This window comes from Seriola lalandi, unplaced genomic scaffold, assembly GCF_002814215.2.
Source record: "Seriola lalandi dorsalis isolate HSWRI2012SDOR001 ecotype SW California unplaced genomic scaffold, Sedor1 jcf7180002054591, whole genome shotgun sequence".
Taxonomy (NCBI): Eukaryota; Metazoa; Chordata; class Actinopteri; order Carangiformes; family Carangidae; genus Seriola; species Seriola lalandi.
Genome location: NW_019525144.1, coordinates 1,401,005 through 1,418,183, shown reverse-complemented (window position 1 = coordinate 1,418,183; position 17,179 = coordinate 1,401,005). Strand labels below are relative to the sequence as shown.

Below are 17,179 nucleotides of genomic sequence, written 5' to 3'. Positions count from 1 at the left end.
TGTGTGAGTATACAGTATATGTGCATTTTGATTATATCTAGCCTTAGTCTTAGAACTCCTGGTCTGCTCAATGATGTTGATGATGTGTATGAAACAAAGAGACACCTAAACACATACACAAGTGACCTTGAGCTTCAGCTCATTTTTATTCTTGACCTTTCGCTGGCAGATCGATTTACGTGCTGTATGACAGAGTTTTAAACAAGACTGAAAGATGTAGGTTTCATATAGGGATAGAGCAGTGAAAAACAAAAGGCAGGATATGAGAGCAAAGACATTTAACTCTCCAAACACAAGAAAGAAAAATGCTCATAAAGCCACCAGTCTAATGACATGATGAGGTTTTGTTAGCATGCTAGCTCATAGCTGACCTTATGACAGCACTACACTGCCTCACACATGGCCTTGTTGACATTGAGTAGTACAATGGGTGACCTGACTGACCAAGACATCAAAGCAAGGCATGGATGAGAATGCAGATACAAAGAAGAAACTAACAAGGTAAGATTAAGGGTCCACATCACAGTGACCAAAAATTCAATAATTTGTCAATAATATGTGCAAATGATAAAGAATATCACAGACCTCCACAGACTTCTGCAGAGCCAGGCAGGGATCACACTACAGTGTTGATGTAATACTGACAAATCCACAAACTTGCTGTTACAGAACTTACATAAAACGTTTTCTATCAGTCAAGAGAGAGAAGCACCTGCAGTATGCTGCATCAATCCAACAACTGTCTACTGAGAGCATGGAAAGAAAATGATAGGAGAGTGGACGCAAAGGCTGATCAGACTGGTGCTCCATGCTGCTGGACTGTTGTGATGTAAATACTTTTCTACACAACAACATCTACTTTCAGGTAAGCTGAAAACACATATTCAACAACTTAAGTGATTCACATCACCATCATTAAAACTTCCAATTGTTAATAAGCAGGTCAACCTGCCGCATTTACTTACCACATATTACTTAAATGTCAATCTTGAAACATGATATACAGCATGATGCAAATGAGGGTTCTCTGTAAGTAATTTTGAGCAAGACAGGTACTGCAGGTAGTGGTTTTTAAGGCAAGTTAACTATCAATCCTGTACAAAACCATCACCTTATCACAAAAGACCCAAAGCACAAGCACAGCTCATTGTATTAAAATTAGTTCTACTGTATTTGCATCCATGTTTGACAAAACCTGAATCAACAAGGCTCAATCCCAACGAGACGTTACTGGGCAATCATATGTGAACAGCAAGGGTAGGCCTGCAAGCTACAAGGCAGAGACGGTGTTAAAGCTCTTCTTCCAACACGTAAGCGCAATCTCAAACTGACTCTTTAAGGCCCCTCCAAGTGAAAGACATCAAAGAGGCAAAAAGTCACACTAATGATTTGAACTTAAGACAGTTCATTTTGTCATTCCTTCTTTGTTCCCCGACTAAGTCTGAAAATATGGAGGAGATTAGGACCCAAAGTTCTTCCAAATTAAGAATTTTGTTTAAAGGCGTCACTACTGTGAAAAAAGAAGAGGAAATGATTATGTTCCGATTTGAGTTTAAACAAAAAACAGCATACTGATTACTAAATTTAGACCTTGGTCTCCCAGAATACACTGATAGTGTAATATATTATCAAAAACACACAAACACACACACTACGCTCATCAAAAATGTAATTTTTGATATAAAGAGTAGTAAGAGACTGAACAGCTACGCCAATAACTGCAGCAAGATGGGCGCCTGACTTCACTGTCTAAAACACAGTCTTGTTGTTTCTTTTATATTGTTTACAGCATGTAGAATTGTTAAAAGTTCTGTAATGACAATTTAGTAAGTATGCATTTGGGTTTCCAATTCCAAAACACATCAGTGGATATTAAAAAAGGTGAGGATAAAAGTAGAGAATCTGCAGTCAGACTATTGGAGACTTACTAAAAGCCGTTTCCACTTTAACCACTCCAACATGCCAACATGACAAACTCTATTTGGTAACAAAAGTGAACTTACTATGCAGTATCATACAAAAAAATGTCAAAATGTACCTCAGCAAAAGCTTATAAAATATAATATGAATAAAATAATATAATAATATTCCTTGGTCCGCAAAAACTATGTTACTCTTACAAAATGTTTCCCTTGCTCACAACAGATAAAATCAACAAGCTTTTCAGTAAAAACATGACCTTGGCAGTAAGAAAGCGTAGTGAACATAGCTCTCAAACTCACAGGTGTATAAAAACAAATGGTTCTTTTACAAGTCTGGTTGCCTTGAGAGTCAGATGGCAGATTCATCTTCTTTTAGATGAAGAGCTTGGATGTCAAGGTCCTCTGAGTGGTGCTTATGACATGTCCACAACAATCCACAAGAGGGAGCTAAGGAGAGGAGTTAGTTATCTTAAGTCTTGTCTTTGAACTTGTCTTTTTTTTCCCCCAAATCTCTCTTGCATTCCTCATGATTCTGCAGTTGCTCTCTCACGAAGAGTTTCCAAGTCTGTGCAATTCTTCACAGGTCCATGAGCCTCTTTGGAAAATACATGCATGCATTTTCTCACTCATTCATAGCACACATACAAAACAACACACACATACACATTAGAAATATGTATAACTATGACAGCACCGACATGGTCGATGCTCCTGATGACATTCCTGAGTCACTACTGTTGTAAGCCCCCTGGCCGTCCCCGAGCCCACCCAGCGAGGATGATGGCGAAGATGAAGACGCCGGTGATGACGAAGAGGTGCTATGTGACCGCAGAATGGCCCCAGCAGCACTGCAGTGAGGTCGTGGCCCTGGCTCAGGGGTATACGTGAAGGTGAGGGCAGTGGCATAGATAATTCCATCATTGCGGACTAGCGTGACAGGGACCTGCACCGGCTGTCTCACCCAGCGCCAGCCCTCTCTGAAGGCAGAAATGTCCGGCACCACACACAGGATGCTCTCTCCACATCTTATTGGGCGGATAAATGAAACAAGGTTTGAGTATTGAAGTCATTACACACTAATATGCACTCACAAATATAAACACTCACCTGTACATAGTGTCAGCCTCCACATCTCCGAACCACACTCTTAGGTTAGGGGTGAAGTTCTGTCCAGTCAGCTCTAACATCGCCACATCTCCTCCGCCGTTTAACTTCACACAGTCAAAAAAAAAAAGAAAAAAAAAAAGTTTTATGTCCTTAAAAATGTCCCTAGAAGCTGAGTAAACACTTAAAAGGGAAGTAGTTTGTAACCAGAATGACACTTACATTTACTGATAAAAAGCATAACAAGCATATTTTCAACAGAATAGACTGTGCAAGTACCTGCAGACTTTCCACCACAGGAACAGGTGTGACTGGTGTGGGGACAGGGCCCATGCCCTCATAAAAGGTGTACTCTGCCTTGTCAGTGCTAATAATAGTCCAGGAAGCCCCATCGTTAATAATCTCTTTGTTAGTCTCTTTGGAGCACGGTGAGGCCTGGGAAATTTAAAAAAATTAAAAAAAATAAAATAAATTTTCACTTCCTGCTTTATGTAAACTGAGGGGAAAAACACATTTGTGCTACCAGAGTGTTAGGTAGGAACTTGCCAAAGACAGGGACAAAGATAAGACTCTCTTCTCTTGCCCTGAAGTGCTCAATAAAAAAATGTCTATTCAAACAACAGGTCCTGTGAGCAGTGTTCTAAGCAGACAGGTTAATATTCTGTTGGCTATGGGAAGAAACAGCAGTATTATCCTAGCTTGATTACATTCTCTTTGTTTCTTTTTATCAAAAATGAAAATACAATCAGTAGCTTAATAATACAATCTACATCTTAAACTACTTCATGTTTGAATTATGGGTACATTTTTAATGAATTTTGGCAACAATGGTGCCAAACAGAATTAAAATCACTCCAACGATACAATTGCCCACCTGGAACTGGATGATCCTCTCCTGTGAGAGACAGAGATACATCCTGTCTGTATCTTTCAGGTAGAAGGCGCACTTGTGGAGCTGCGAAACTGGGTCATCTGCATCCATTAATGCTGTCTGCTTGTCGACTTTGCGAATGACCTGAGGCATTGAGGCACGCGCACACATACACACACACACACACACACACACACACACACACACACACACACACACACACACACACACACACAAAGATATGTATACGTATCTAAATGCACCACTGGTATGAAAGCACACTTTCTCACATACTATTTGACAATAAACACATGCATACCAGTCTGGGCAGGGCCATGCCAGTAACAGAGCAGACCAATTTGACAGTCTGACCATAATGGATGTAGCCATCCCTCACGGCAAACTCCTCCCCTTCAGACTCTTCGTCGTCCACTAAACAAAAATCACATAACACAATAATCACTTAAGTGTCCCTAAATAATCAAGGGACATATGAGATAAGATAATAATACTGTAAATTGTGTGTACTCATAGCAGGTAACCTGTTGTTCATCAATAAAAACAGGAATCACAGTAATGGGCACAGAGGATAAAAGAAAATGGGAAAAAAAAAAAAAAAAAGAACGTTAATAAAGAAAAGGTTGACTCACAGAGGTGGATGTAGAAGGCACCCCACTGTTGGGAGCTGGCATGAAAGTTTCCTCCCTCCACATGAAGATACCTGGTACTAACCGTCTGGGAACGCAGGCGGTTAAACAAAGCTACCTTAGTCCCTGAAGCTATACACACTGGAATGACAAAAAGTGAGAAAGAGTGAGTGAGGACAAAGGGAGATAGATAATACAGTGTTTCTACAGGCCAACAGAAATTAAAATATTTTTCAAATTAAAATTAAATGTCTATATGTGCTGTCCTTACATGAGATAGAATATGTGTGTATTTATACTGACACAGTCTGCAACTCACAATCTGCATTTTTCAAGGACTGTTTCTTCTTGGAGGGCTTGGAGATCACCTTGATCCTCTTGCTGAGGAAGACTCCTATGTTGGCGCTGTTTCCATATAACATTTTCACAGAGAGCATGAAGTGTTTCCTTTTATCTGAGTCACTGATATACAGTGTTTTCGCTGTGCAGAAGTGCTGACGTAGGGAAAACAAACAGGTTAGGGGATTTTGTATGAGAGTCTGTATTTGTGTTTGTCCCGTTTTCACTTCCCTCTCAACTTATTCTCAGAACAAGTTCATGAATGACATTGGTGCAATAAGAAAACAATATCCGCTACAGTATGAACATAGTTAACAGGGCTGCAGAGAAAAACAGAGGATATGGTCAAACTGCAAACTGCACAGCAGCTGTACCTTTCATGCTGTGGTTACTTTGCATGGTTCAACAGTGGTAAAGCAGAATAATGTACTAACAAGTTCTTGCTAAAATGACTGAAGTGAGAAGAGGTTTATCTACAGTGTGCACTGCTATAATCATCAGAAAGATATATATAATTCTGCAGTAAGGTGTTATTATAAATGCCTACACACCTTCCCCTCCAGATTGAGTTGCTGCATCTCCTGCTCACTGTTGCCTATGCCAATGAATGCACATGGCTGGGCCTCTTGCTCGGTGCAACCGTCCTTCTCCATATTCTCCAACTTCTTCTTCCAGCCGCTGCCCATCAGATACACACATGGTGGAGGGCAGAAAAACCTATTTGACAACAACGTCCAACGCATCAGTAAAAATTTCTCTATGAAACACACACACACAAACTCAAAATCAACTTTAATGGTCCAATACAAACCTTTTTTCATTGCCGTATGACTTTTGTGCAACTTTTGCATGCAGTATGAGCACTGTTTGATCATCTTTCTCCTTCAAGTAATTCCTCATAGCCTCCCTGAAATTGAGGGGGAGAACACAGTTTAACACTTTGACAGCACAGTACAAATTATTCTTGCATCTTCTTTAATCATGTCATTTTCCATTAGCTTTCTGCACTGATTTAAAAGTGTTGAGCTCTGTGCAATGTGAAGGGGTGCTTTATGTTTCCCTCTACCTTGTCAAGCGCTGAGGCTGAGGGCGCTCACCAAACTTCCTGCAAAACAAAAACATCAGAGTGCATAGTGTTTACTTGTGGTATCAGTGCTGGGCTACTCTAGCATAGATTAAAAAAAAAAAAAAGCTTGACTGAAAGTGGGTGAAAAGAGACAGGCGCACAATGTCAGTGACATCTGTGAATGCAGGTGTGCTTAGGCTTTCATTCTGTATTGAGAACTCAGATAGAAAACACACATATGGAAACAGTTTGCCCTTATAATTTAGATTTAGAATGGAGCTACTGTACAGTATACAATAATGTGACAATGTATATGATTTGTTTTAAAAGTTTCAATGGTGGAAAAACATTGTGAACTGACCATTTTATTTTCGAGCTACATATTGATGTGAGGAAAATTAAATTAAACCAATAAATGTATGTTAATCCAGGTATATTCTGCTATAACTACTTAAAGCACTTGCTATGACGTTAATGTAACAATGTTGCAGTCTGTGGAGTTTGTAATGATATTACATTGTTTCTGCACTCAATTTACTGAAACAGAAATTAAATAGACACAAAAGAAGTAGTTAAGCTCAAATGCAAAACTGTTGAATGACAAAAAGTTTCTAAAATAGTTTGAAACTGATTTAATATCGCACGACAGCTCAACAAATGGCAGAGAAACCAGGCGACACTACGAAGAATAGTTTAGCACAACAGACCCCACATCAAGCCTCAAAGTACCACAGTGTGGGGTAGGTTTACTGAGGCTAAGGCGGCAGTGTTGACACGCAGAGTCATCACTCGGAAACACCACAAACTGGCAACGGTTTACCATAAGAAAATAAAACTTTTTAAATAAAATTATGCCTTGACCACTTACCCCGTAACAACGGGCGCCATCTTCCGATTAACTCTCCCCCCCGAAGAAAAGTCCCAACAATCGCGAGATCCCTCCCACAGCCCCCCTCACCAAAGCCAACGGCACAACAGAAGAACCAGACTGGAAGGGAAAAGAAGGGAGAAAAAGAGGGGGAGGTGTGACGGGGCAAAGGGGTGAGAAGAATGAGAGGGAGGGAGGGAGGGAGGGAGGGAGGGGCGACGGGCAGAGGGCAGACGCCAAAACAACAGGCGTGGGAAAGTTACAAAGCCGCGCGAGAGCGGAAAAACTCTCACAATAGACATGAATAAAGGTGGACCAATTATATCGCGAGATGAAGAGGCACCCTTACAACTTGCTTTTTTTTCAAAAGTCAGTTACACTGTAACTCGATTCCCACGCCTTATTGAGCAATAAAGCAAACTACACCTCCCTACGTTGAAGAGACAGAAAGTGCAGCTTGAAGATAAATAGGTATAACATGAACTGTAATACTGAAAATACATAGTCTTATATCACTTCTTCACATGACCTTTATGAGACGAATAATTGTTATTCTAGGAGATATTACAATATGACCACATTACAACAGCATTACAATAAAACATCAAAGCCTAAAACAACAGCAGAAAATTCTTTGGAATAAGATTTATTACATAAACTTACTTCATTTTCAAATGGTGAATATAAAAGAAATAATTGTATAAAAGTTTGAAAAAAATGAATTCCATCAAGAAAAGACAATACTAGATTAGCAATTATTAAAAGGTCGCTCGCAGCATTTAGATTCATATTGACCATATCGTTTTCCAAAATCCATAAATCTATAAATGTTACAAGTTATATGAACTGCCAATTGCAGAATAGGGCACATCATCAAATATATACCCAGTTTATTAGTTAAAACTAATTAAGTGCAATATAACAGTCCTGCAATAAATCTCCCCTTCATGATGGTTATAAAGTTCAGTTTGTATTGAAACTGCTTTAAACTGTTTTAGGGAGGTGCTGATGTAACTTTATGGTCATTTTGGAGGCTGCAGTCGCCCCCCCAAATTCATATCATATATCAGGCCTACTGTATTAGACCAATAATTTTAGCTAGGTGTGCCTACTAATCTTACATCTGAATGTATGATGTATTTTCAAATCTCAAAATTTAACTCCTGCACATGTACATACAGTAGATTTTCTTTCTGGAAATTCACAACACATTTAACATAATGTGGAAAAATGGCTACTCAAATATAACAGACTTTTGGCAAGAGAAAGACAAATCATTTTTGTCAATGCAAACATAAAACTGGGCATGTGTAGTTGAGTAAAAAGGGCAGTACACATGCACTTAACCAAAATACAAAACAAGCAACCTTCAGTGGGTCAACTGACAAGCCCTCCTTCACTTCCCCTCATCACTTGTTAACACGCAGCATCACATATCACACCACTGGTCCCTTGCTAAATGAAGGAGTGGGGTTGGGGATTGCAAATGGAAAACACTTGCATTTGAGTTGGCATACTAACTCACAATAATAAATGCTAATAGATGCTGGGCGTTATTATTTTAAAACCACTACACACTGTTTCTCTTTTCTTTAAATATCACTTCCACCATCTGTTGTGCAGTGGAAATGATGAAAATGCATTCTTGGTAGTCTTTTTTTTAAGAACATACATAATTTTGCTGTCTCCTTCTGCACTTGAAAAGTCAGTCTCACAAAAACCCACTTCAGCTTTCAGAGTAACAGCTGTAGCAGGGATTCTCCCAAGGGGAAGTCAACAAGGGCTTGTTAAACCACTACTGCGACACCCTGCTGCTGTAGTCTGGGACACAAGATGAGGAATGAAACCTGTATCTACAACACTTAGTCAAACAGTAGTTTAACAATGTCAGTCTTTATAGTTCTCAAATTCTTTTCTAAGTACTATTCTTGGACAAGTTTTTCCTGAGTCAGTTAAGATATTTGGCAGAGATCAGCTGCTTCATATCTGAAGATCTTTGGGAGTCTTAAAACATTTATGGTCCTATAACTTACTGACTGAGAATTAAAAAAAAAAAAAAAAAAGAGTGTTGTTTTAAAGAAAAACCCTTATATGTTCAGAGACAGCGAACCATCATAGTTTTGACAAAATAAATCAGCCTCCTATTTTCCGCCTTCCAAATGTTCTCACATTATAACTCCAGCAATTCTGATGTAAACAATGTCCTCTGCTATTATTTGTCTGAATGCCCCATCATTTAGAGGCCCCACTTCTAAATTTTCCAGAAAATCTTCTTTCTGTAGAGCACATAGGAGATGAACACCCAACAGGAAGTAGCCACGAGGTTCTGGGTGAGGTGTTCAGCGTGGGATTGGCTGTTGGCCATGCGCCAACGGAAGGGGAAGTACTCTTCAAACACTTCATGGCCCACATACACAAGGATGGAGTTCATACCTGTAATTACACACAGGGGTGAGAGTAGAACAAAGGTCATGATGATTAGAGAAACATTCAGACAGAATCTACAGTTGGTACATCTGGTATATTCTATTTTTCAGTACCCTAAAAGACAGATCATGCCGGTTCAGTTATTTTGTGGACTTACAAGTACTGATATTTGAGTACTTATCCACAAAACCCCGATCTCTACATTCTTACCAACTCAATTAGAAACTGTATTCATTTTGGACAATCAAAGCTTGCTTTGGTAAGAATTTGGTTTAAAGGTCAAAAATTCACATTCCTAAAATTGTCCACTAATCCGGCTCTTTGTGTCTAATAATAGTGCTCACCAGGGTAGTAGAAAGGTGCTCCAGACCACCACTTCTTTACATCCACTGTGTAGTAGACCAGAACTAGCAGCACAAAGGCAAAACAAGCCAGTGTTGTCACATAGGACAGAGACCTAAGAGTCAAACAGACAGAAACATGCCGAGTGGTTAAATGTGTCTTTTACAGCAAAAATGTATCTCTCAAGGCTATCCCAGGAGGAATGGGAAATTTGTGTTTATCTGGAGATGATCATTTCTCTCTGTTCAAACTCCACAAAACTACTTTCATACAACACACAACAACTCCGCACCTGTATTTTAAAGCACATTTCTTTGCAGTGGCTGGTGCTAAAGGTTAACAACTGTGCTGACTGTGCTGAGCAATGCACTGGCATGGCTGCGTGTCCAGCTTGGCCTTGTACTCAAAATTTAACGTAGTTACACTTTTAGACTTCTGATGAGATATTTGTGTTCAATATTTGGGAGTAGGGAGATGGCTGGCTAAGAATGAAATGCAAATATGGAACCTGGATGGACATTGTGTTCATACATGTAAAAATAAAGTGAGGAATTTCTCCACACATACAGTAAAAAACTGCATTATAAAAAAAAAAAAAAAAAAAAAAAAGGAATTGCTGAGCAAATCTTGTTCCATCTGAAAGTGCTTAAAAGCAAACTTTACCATAGGTTTTTGTTGATAGGAATGAAGCCCTGGTCTGTGGAACACTTGGTCAGAAGTGCTGATATGGCACCCTGTGTGTTACAAGAGATTATTTGAATCAAAAAGGGGAAATGCTCTTGAAAATGAATGTTTTTAGGGAAAGTCAAAACATTGTAACTGAGACACTACCTTGCAATGCAATGAGTCATTTAGTACACTCACAAGTAGCAAAAAACGGATAAAAAAGTGTGTACATAATGTAGAAGTACAACATACATAACAAGTTCATGTGCTTACCAATAAGAGACCCCATATAAGAAACCTTGACATTATACTCCTGTGGAGTTCTCTGTAGTGTAAGATTATTTTTCCTGCCTGTGGAAATACAACAATTAAAATCAAAATTTGATTCCCTGTGGTTTTCCAATGAGCTATATTATTATTAATTTTGACATCAAAAATATGCATGAAAAAGAGAAAGAGAGAATGAATTCCTCAATTCATATAAATCAAACCTGTAATCCAAGAAAAGCCATGAGGACAGAGTTGATGCTGCCAAGAACACCTTCTGGATCATATGGCATGTGCGTTGCAAAAATCACCTTAATTAAAAAGGAAACAGAAGTGGATTTTTGTAAATTACCCTTAAGTTCTAGTACACAGTTTACCCTTGCATCACCTGTCATGTCAGCATGGTTGGGGTTAGAAAGTGTTTGTTGACCTGTGAGAAAGAAACGTGATATGCAAGCTCAAGCTTAACATCCCAAGTTATAAAAAGACTGAAAGTGTCTGACGCTGGTATGTTTGGGTTGTTTTGCTGTTCACTAACCCGTGACGAGGGAGTCTGGTAGATGTGGTTTTCTCCCAGCAGCCAACGGTCAATGAAACCAGCTGCTCCACCGGTGCAGTTGGCGTATAGACCCATGTCCCCGATCCCACCTGGTCCTAGATAGCCTCTATTCAGAAGAGTGAGGTGAGGTCAGTATTACTAATGTAGGATGAGGTCTATTGAGAGCAAGGTTACAGTTTCAAAATAAATACGAGTTTGAATGGGGATTTGGAATTAATTTTATCAGCTCTGATTTCAGTTTTGATTCTCCTTATTAACTCACTTGTTAATATTTTTTATCAATTCCTTTACAATAACAGAAAAAATATATACAGACTTGAATGTTAATTTCAATCTAGTTTCATCATTGGTGAGTAAAAGCAACTAAGTAAAAATTACAGTAATTACAGAAGACAAAAAAATCAGTATCAACTTCTAAACATTTGTCAGTGTCAGAAATCAGTTAGTGACAGACACTAATAAAGCAAAGCATGATAATCAGACGGAACTGTCATTAAATTTCACTTCATGAAAGAAACACATAGACACATAGTAAAGACAGAAGACACATGACACAAATACTCATCAGAAGTGGACAAAACCGCATTCTCCATATTACATGGGTCAAAAAGACACACAAACATGCCCTGCTAGACTCACGTTGGGCAATCTGGTACAGGAAGTTGGAAAGTGAGGAATAGCCAGATGCTTTCTAAGAGAAGCACACACAGCCAAGCTGGCCAGTACAGCAAAATGTCAATGCCAGGAGACCACCAAGCACCCTGGAAAACAGAGACATGTGTCCTTCAAAATACATTTAGCATAAGCACATTTATCACAGTAAATAAACCAGAGATTGCAGTCAGAACATCAGAATGAATTTGTGCTTTTATGTAGCCACAGAAGTTATAGACATTTGACTAATATACTAGAGTATATTAGTATATTGAACTCAAATTTCTAAATAGAATTTTAAAGAAAGAATGAGGGTAAAATGAAGCTGTTGGCTGACCGTTGTAAGGATGTCAAGGTGACCTCTCGCCACCAACAGATCCAGGCTGGCTACAACCAGGTACGACCAGGCCAGACGCTGCAACACACCTGGGATGCGCAGGTTGTCCCAAGATACTGTAGAGTGGATGAGGATGGAGTGTGAGTACTGAGAACAACGGCAGGCAGAAACCCACAAAAGGAGTAAAGAAAGTAAGAAATAACCACATACGCCCACAGTTTGGATTACTATTAAAGAACATGGTCGAATAATAATCCATATGAATGGTTTGAGATATTGACGCCAACATAAAGAAGTGTGTTTATACTCACATGGTCCCTGGCAGTAGTTTGGGTTGATAATGAAGACACCGATAATGAAGAGCTGCAGGCTCCTCCACACAACTTTCCTCAGCAGTGCACAGCGAGTCAAGCCTGCACGCAGCAGGGAGTTGACTGACAGCGCAATGGATGTCCCCATTATAAACACAAACCTGGTGGAGGAGGGAAACACAAAGTGAGAGAAAATCAGACAAAAAGGGGAAGTGAGGAGAAAATTAGGTGAGGTTTGTTCAAAATATGAGCATTAGTTTTACAATTCTTGACTTCTCCAATTCTAGACTGGGATAAACTAATCTGCAGAACTAAGAAATGCTATAGAAACTATAGACATTTTGAACTGAGCTTACCAAGGAAAGACTAGATCTGCAACAGTAAGACCTGTAAGGAGACAAATAGGAAAGACAGGCTTCAAAATCAATTGCAAAACCAAGATCTATGAATAATGAGTGACATGGAAAAAAAACAATAAAAGTAGAACCAGTTAGGTCTCACCATTCCAGCTTGTGTGTCTAAAGAACCAGTATCGCCCCCCTCCATAGTTCACAAACACCATAATGACTAAGGAGATACTGACAGGAGACAGAGAAAATATAACATTATTGAAAGACACTGAGCCCTCCAGTCAAGAGATTACAAAAATAGAGATAATGGTTCATCCCTTTGAACAAGAACTTTAACTTTAAAACAATGGAGCCATGTTATTATTATTAGTTGGGGCTCATTAATAACTGACATTTCCAGTGTCAGCTGCTAAAAGGTCACACTCCAGTTAGAATCACATGATATAGTCTAACCCCATAACAGACCAAGAGGTAATTCAGATATATATTTCTTTGAGCAAGATGAAGTGCAGGGGTAAGTGGGGATGGGATACCCTCTGAATGTGTCCAGAGATCGCAGCCTCTTGCTGGGGTTGGGTGGAGGAGGGAGGATGTTGTCAGTAACGGATGTCACCGTCCTGCCAGGGGAGCCCAGTTCCTGGATGATGAAAGTAAAATTAAAATATTATTATTGGAAGCATACACACTTCTGCACACAGTCATGCATACCGGTTAATAACTTTACATTGAGGGTTTGAAAATGATTGAAAAACATTTCTAGACATAAGCATCCTGTGACTGATTTTCAGCTACTATTAAACATCTTTGATTTAAAAGAGAAGTGAAGCCACCATTTAAAAAAGCTACTAAACCTCTCCACTAAAACCATAAAATTTTTAAGCATGAACAGCCCAAGAAAGCAAAGTGATGTACATTGCCAAATAAATAGATGCGGCATATATTATCTAAAATATTTTAATAATATAAATTTCACATTTTCCAAAACAAACTTTCGAACTGCTCTACAATACAAAATAAAAATATACAGTGTATCAGGGCATCACTCATTTAAAAATATACCAACATATCTGGTATATTAGTCAATCCTTAATAATTAAGCTGCAATTTGCTTACTTGTTTTGGTGTAATTAAAATTTCCCTACATAGGAACACTCACAGAGTTGATGAGCCTTTCTGTCTCCATGGAGCCACCAATTCGGAAGAGGATACCTTTCACTACATCAAGCCTGAACAACAAAAATAATCAACCAGGCTAGGAGTTATTCTATAATAACCACAAGCTCAAGATACAAGGCACAGTCGGGACATAAAAAAACAGAGAAGATTATGATTATGACACAGCACCACAACAAGTATCACAAATTAATCAAATCTAATGAAATTAGGCTATCATTTATTTAATTTATCATTAGATTGATTTTGTTTGTATACTTACTGTGTAGTTTTTCTAATCAGTTCAAAACTCATTTCAGCTGTACTTGGGAATTTATTGCATAAATAGAGAGGAATGAAACATAAAATTAGATTACCCTAATAATGTTCTTCCAATGGCAGACACCACGACCAGTCCAGCAAAGATAAGAAAAGCTACCAATATCGCTGTGGAAATAGCGGGACATTAATAAGATGTAGTGTGTACTTGGTACAGAGTGGGAGAGGTGAAAATAGCATCAAAACAGTATGACATGACATACGTTCTTTCACACAAGCGTATCAATGCGTTTATGTGTGAGACTCACGTATGTAGCTGTTGATGGGGTCTGCATCATTCACTACAGAGCAGTTGACCACTGAGGAGTCATTTAGATTTTTCACCCACAAAGAGTAGTTTCCATGCTCCCCAAAGTGGAATGGAATTCTGGGAATTAAAGACAATATGCTAACCACGTAGCAAACCAGCCAAACTGATCAACATATAAGCACAAAGTCATTCCATGGAGCTTTAGTTTTATGTATCTATGTATGTATGTATGTAGATTGTAATTCAACAATGTTTTCGTAACAGGATGGCTAGTTGACACACCACACTCTAGATAGACTAAATGTGCCACAGCATCTCAATTGCGAAGTGGAACTGAAATACCCCCAAATGTAATATTAATTTATTAATTCATGATAAGCCCAGCTGTGCTATCATGTACACAAGGGAGTACTGCCATGTAAGACCTTATCTCCAAATCCTGTCCTACTAAGAAAGTTTATTTAGGTACATATAATAATAAGAAATGTTATATTTAGGTCTGTTTAGTTAAGCTGTCAGAGACAGCTCCCACTGGTTGGGATATATGGGATACATGGGATACAAGGCACAGTTGGGACATATGTATGGACATATGTCCACATATATCCCAACCAGCGGGAGCAGTATATATACATATGACACTTACAGAGAGAACTGCCTTGTAATATTCTGACACATTTGTCCTTTGCACATTCTAATATATGCCCAGTTCTGTGTTATTGAACTTACGTGCACAACTCCAGGTTAACATCAGTGCTGTTGAGCTGTAGTGTAATTTCATGCTGTGTGCTTACAACAAAGTCAACTGAACCGGGCTGGCCAGGACTCTGCGCTGCAGGTACCACCCCTAGCTGCTGGTACAAACACTAGCACACAAGGAAACATGGGTCCACATCAGAACATCATCATTCTCATATACAAAGAGTCAACTGAAGGAGAATATTTGGTGCGTGTGAGCCTACCTGGTAGCAGCGCTCTGACATCCAGGAAACCACCACCTCAATGTCCAGATCATTGTTGACTGTCAAAACTGCCTCATCCATCTTTAGGACACTGTGTTTATGAGATGAAAAGCCAGCTGGAAAAAGAAACAGCAGTGCACATTTTGCTGATCAGTCAAAATCCATTAGCAAATTAATTTGTTGCACAGGAAGAGAAAACATGCAGAAGATGCTAGAGCTTGCAATGTTTCTGTAGCTGACCACACCCAACTGCTAAGCCACAGACATTATGAATATTATTTCAATAATCACAAACCCATAACATTACGTTACTATGCATTTGCACTGGTATGTATATGAACCAAATGCACACGCGTAAAATAACCCCAGCTTTCTTAACTCCATGTTGACATAGGTATTGTACAAGCCAGATATAATAATACCCTAAAGGCTTTACTTTTTAACGCCATCGTAAAGACAGCAGCTGTGCAATCAACCCTCAGTAACTTACCTCAAACCAATGGTTCCTTGTTATCGTTATGGACAAGAAAGTTACACCATACCGAAGTGTGTGGTAGCTAGATGGTTAGCCAGAGTGGAAGAAACTGTCCAGTATAACTATAAGCTACAGCTAGCCGTTGCTGCCTTGAAGAGGAAAGCATGTGAGAGGGCTGAAGTTATGGCTGCAGAGTCCAATGGTCACATGCTTAATTAATCCGCAAAATACCCCCCCAGGAGGGAAGTTTAAATGACTGGAGCTCATTCTTGGACTGCGAACTATGTCCACCAGTGCTAATCTACAGTTAGCTCCGAGCTAACATGCATTAAGGCTTACGAGTAGAATCTTTTAAAAACATATCTATAGTGGTGAATCTTCAGATGGTTGACAAAAGCCACATTCATTGCTGCTATGTAATTTAAACAAATACAGGTGGTGATGCAAATATTTTCTTGACAAAAGGTAACTACCTAGGATGCTAACTATCTAACACTATCTTGCTGTTAGTTTTCACTTGTCAACAGTGCTGTATACTTACATGTAGATATTTCAGCTGTCAGTGGTGCCACGCAAACGGCTACAACTAGAGCAATGACAGCAAGGGAAAACATATATTTCTCTGGCTGTGTCATTTCTTCCTGCCTTGGTTGCTTCTCCCCCTCTATTGAAGATGTGCCTTTTGAGTTTTTCTTTCGTGTCGCTTTTTCCATAATATATTCTACTTCCGACCCTTCCTTGTTTTGACATTGTAATGGAAGCGAGAAGGGACAAAGTACATTATTAACGCTACCTGGTCGTTGCCCTCAACAGGTATTGTTCCCACTACCTGTGGATCAATACCACTATACTGAAGCCTATTTTTTTGGTTGTTTAATAAGATCCCAGAAATCGTAGTAAACCTTTTTTGCAGGTGTCTACACATTCTGTTGCTATGGAAACGTTGGTCACAGTTGTGAACTCACTCACATTCGTTACTCACACTAATGGCTCATATCTGTCCAGACAGATAAGACTGTTCGCCTGACACAAAACCAACCTTTAAATTGAAAATTTCCTTACTGTTTACTCCGCAGCCATTGCGTGTACGGAAATGTTGGATTTACACGTTGTTTTTTCGGCAAGCATTTTGTGTTTCCGGGCAAAACAAACAGACATCTCTGGGATCACGAAATTACATTTTAAGGATACAACTAAAGATAACGTCATAATGGAACTTAATCATTACTGTGTGGAGTGCTGGAGTCATAAATGTAGGATACACTGTTCGT

General features: G+C 39.1%; 2 protein-coding genes across 3 annotated transcripts; both read right to left on the bottom strand.

Moving 5' to 3' along the window:
• Window positions 1-122: 122 nt before the first annotated feature.
• On the bottom strand, window positions 123-6,973 carry rbpja (recombination signal binding protein for immunoglobulin kappa J region a). Its single transcript, XM_023419233.2, has 11 exons — window positions 6,818-6,973; window positions 5,950-5,988; window positions 5,695-5,790; window positions 5,435-5,600; window positions 4,864-5,038; window positions 4,548-4,685; window positions 4,217-4,329; window positions 3,901-4,041; window positions 3,306-3,461; window positions 3,030-3,133; window positions 123-2,947 (listed from the first exon to the last, which is right to left on the bottom strand). The coding sequence occupies exons 1-11, from the start codon at window positions 6,835-6,837 to the stop codon at window positions 2,605-2,607; spliced, it is 1,491 nt and encodes a 496-aa protein (XP_023275001.1). The 5' UTR covers window positions 6,838-6,973; the 3' UTR covers window positions 123-2,604.
• A 351-nt stretch (window positions 6,974-7,324) lies between these two features.
• On the bottom strand, window positions 7,325-17,179 carry hgsnat (heparan-alpha-glucosaminide N-acetyltransferase). Of its 2 annotated transcripts, none has more exons than XM_023419127.2 (18): window positions 16,450-17,179; window positions 15,434-15,549; window positions 15,201-15,337; window positions 14,470-14,588; window positions 14,260-14,329; window positions 13,887-13,956; window positions 13,264-13,367; window positions 12,882-12,958; window positions 12,737-12,767; window positions 12,381-12,541; window positions 12,070-12,185; window positions 11,718-11,839; window positions 11,058-11,184; window positions 10,744-10,830; window positions 10,526-10,603; window positions 10,250-10,320; window positions 9,589-9,701; window positions 7,325-9,250 (listed from the first exon to the last, which is right to left on the bottom strand). In XM_023419127.2, exons 1-18 carry the CDS (start codon window positions 16,619-16,621, stop codon window positions 9,069-9,071), a joined length of 1,953 nt encoding a protein of 650 aa, XP_023274895.1. In that variant the 5' UTR covers window positions 16,622-17,179; the 3' UTR covers window positions 7,325-9,068. The 2 variants fall into 2 exon arrangements, with proteins under 2 accessions (XP_023274895.1, XP_023274896.1); XM_023419128.2 differs by lacking the exon at window positions 16,450-17,179 and adding an exon at window positions 15,924-16,073.

Excerpts from the sequence above, each read along its gene's own strand:
- rbpja (XM_023419233.2), bottom strand. The coding sequence starts at position 6,837 with ATGGCGCCCGTTGTTACGGG. Across the intron at positions 5,601-5,694 it reads TCATACGGCAATGAAAAAAG|GTTTTTCTGCCCTCCACCAT; the intron begins GTTTGTATTGGA and ends GTTGTCAAATAG. Across the intron at positions 4,330-4,547 it reads TGCCTTCTACATCCACCTCT|TGGACGACGAAGAGTCTGAA; the intron begins GTGAGTCAACCT and ends ATTTTTGTTTAG.
- hgsnat (XM_023419127.2), bottom strand. The coding sequence starts at position 16,621 with ATGGAAAAAGCGACACGAAAGAAAAACTCAAAAGGCACATCTTCAATA. Across the intron at positions 10,604-10,743 it reads TGGCTTTTCTTGGATTACAG|GCAGGAAAAATAATCTTACA; the intron begins GTTTGATTTATA and ends GTATTTCCACAG. Across the intron at positions 10,321-10,525 it reads TTATATGGGGTCTCTTATTG|GGTGCCATATCAGCACTTCT; the intron begins GTAAGCACATGA and ends TGTAACACACAG.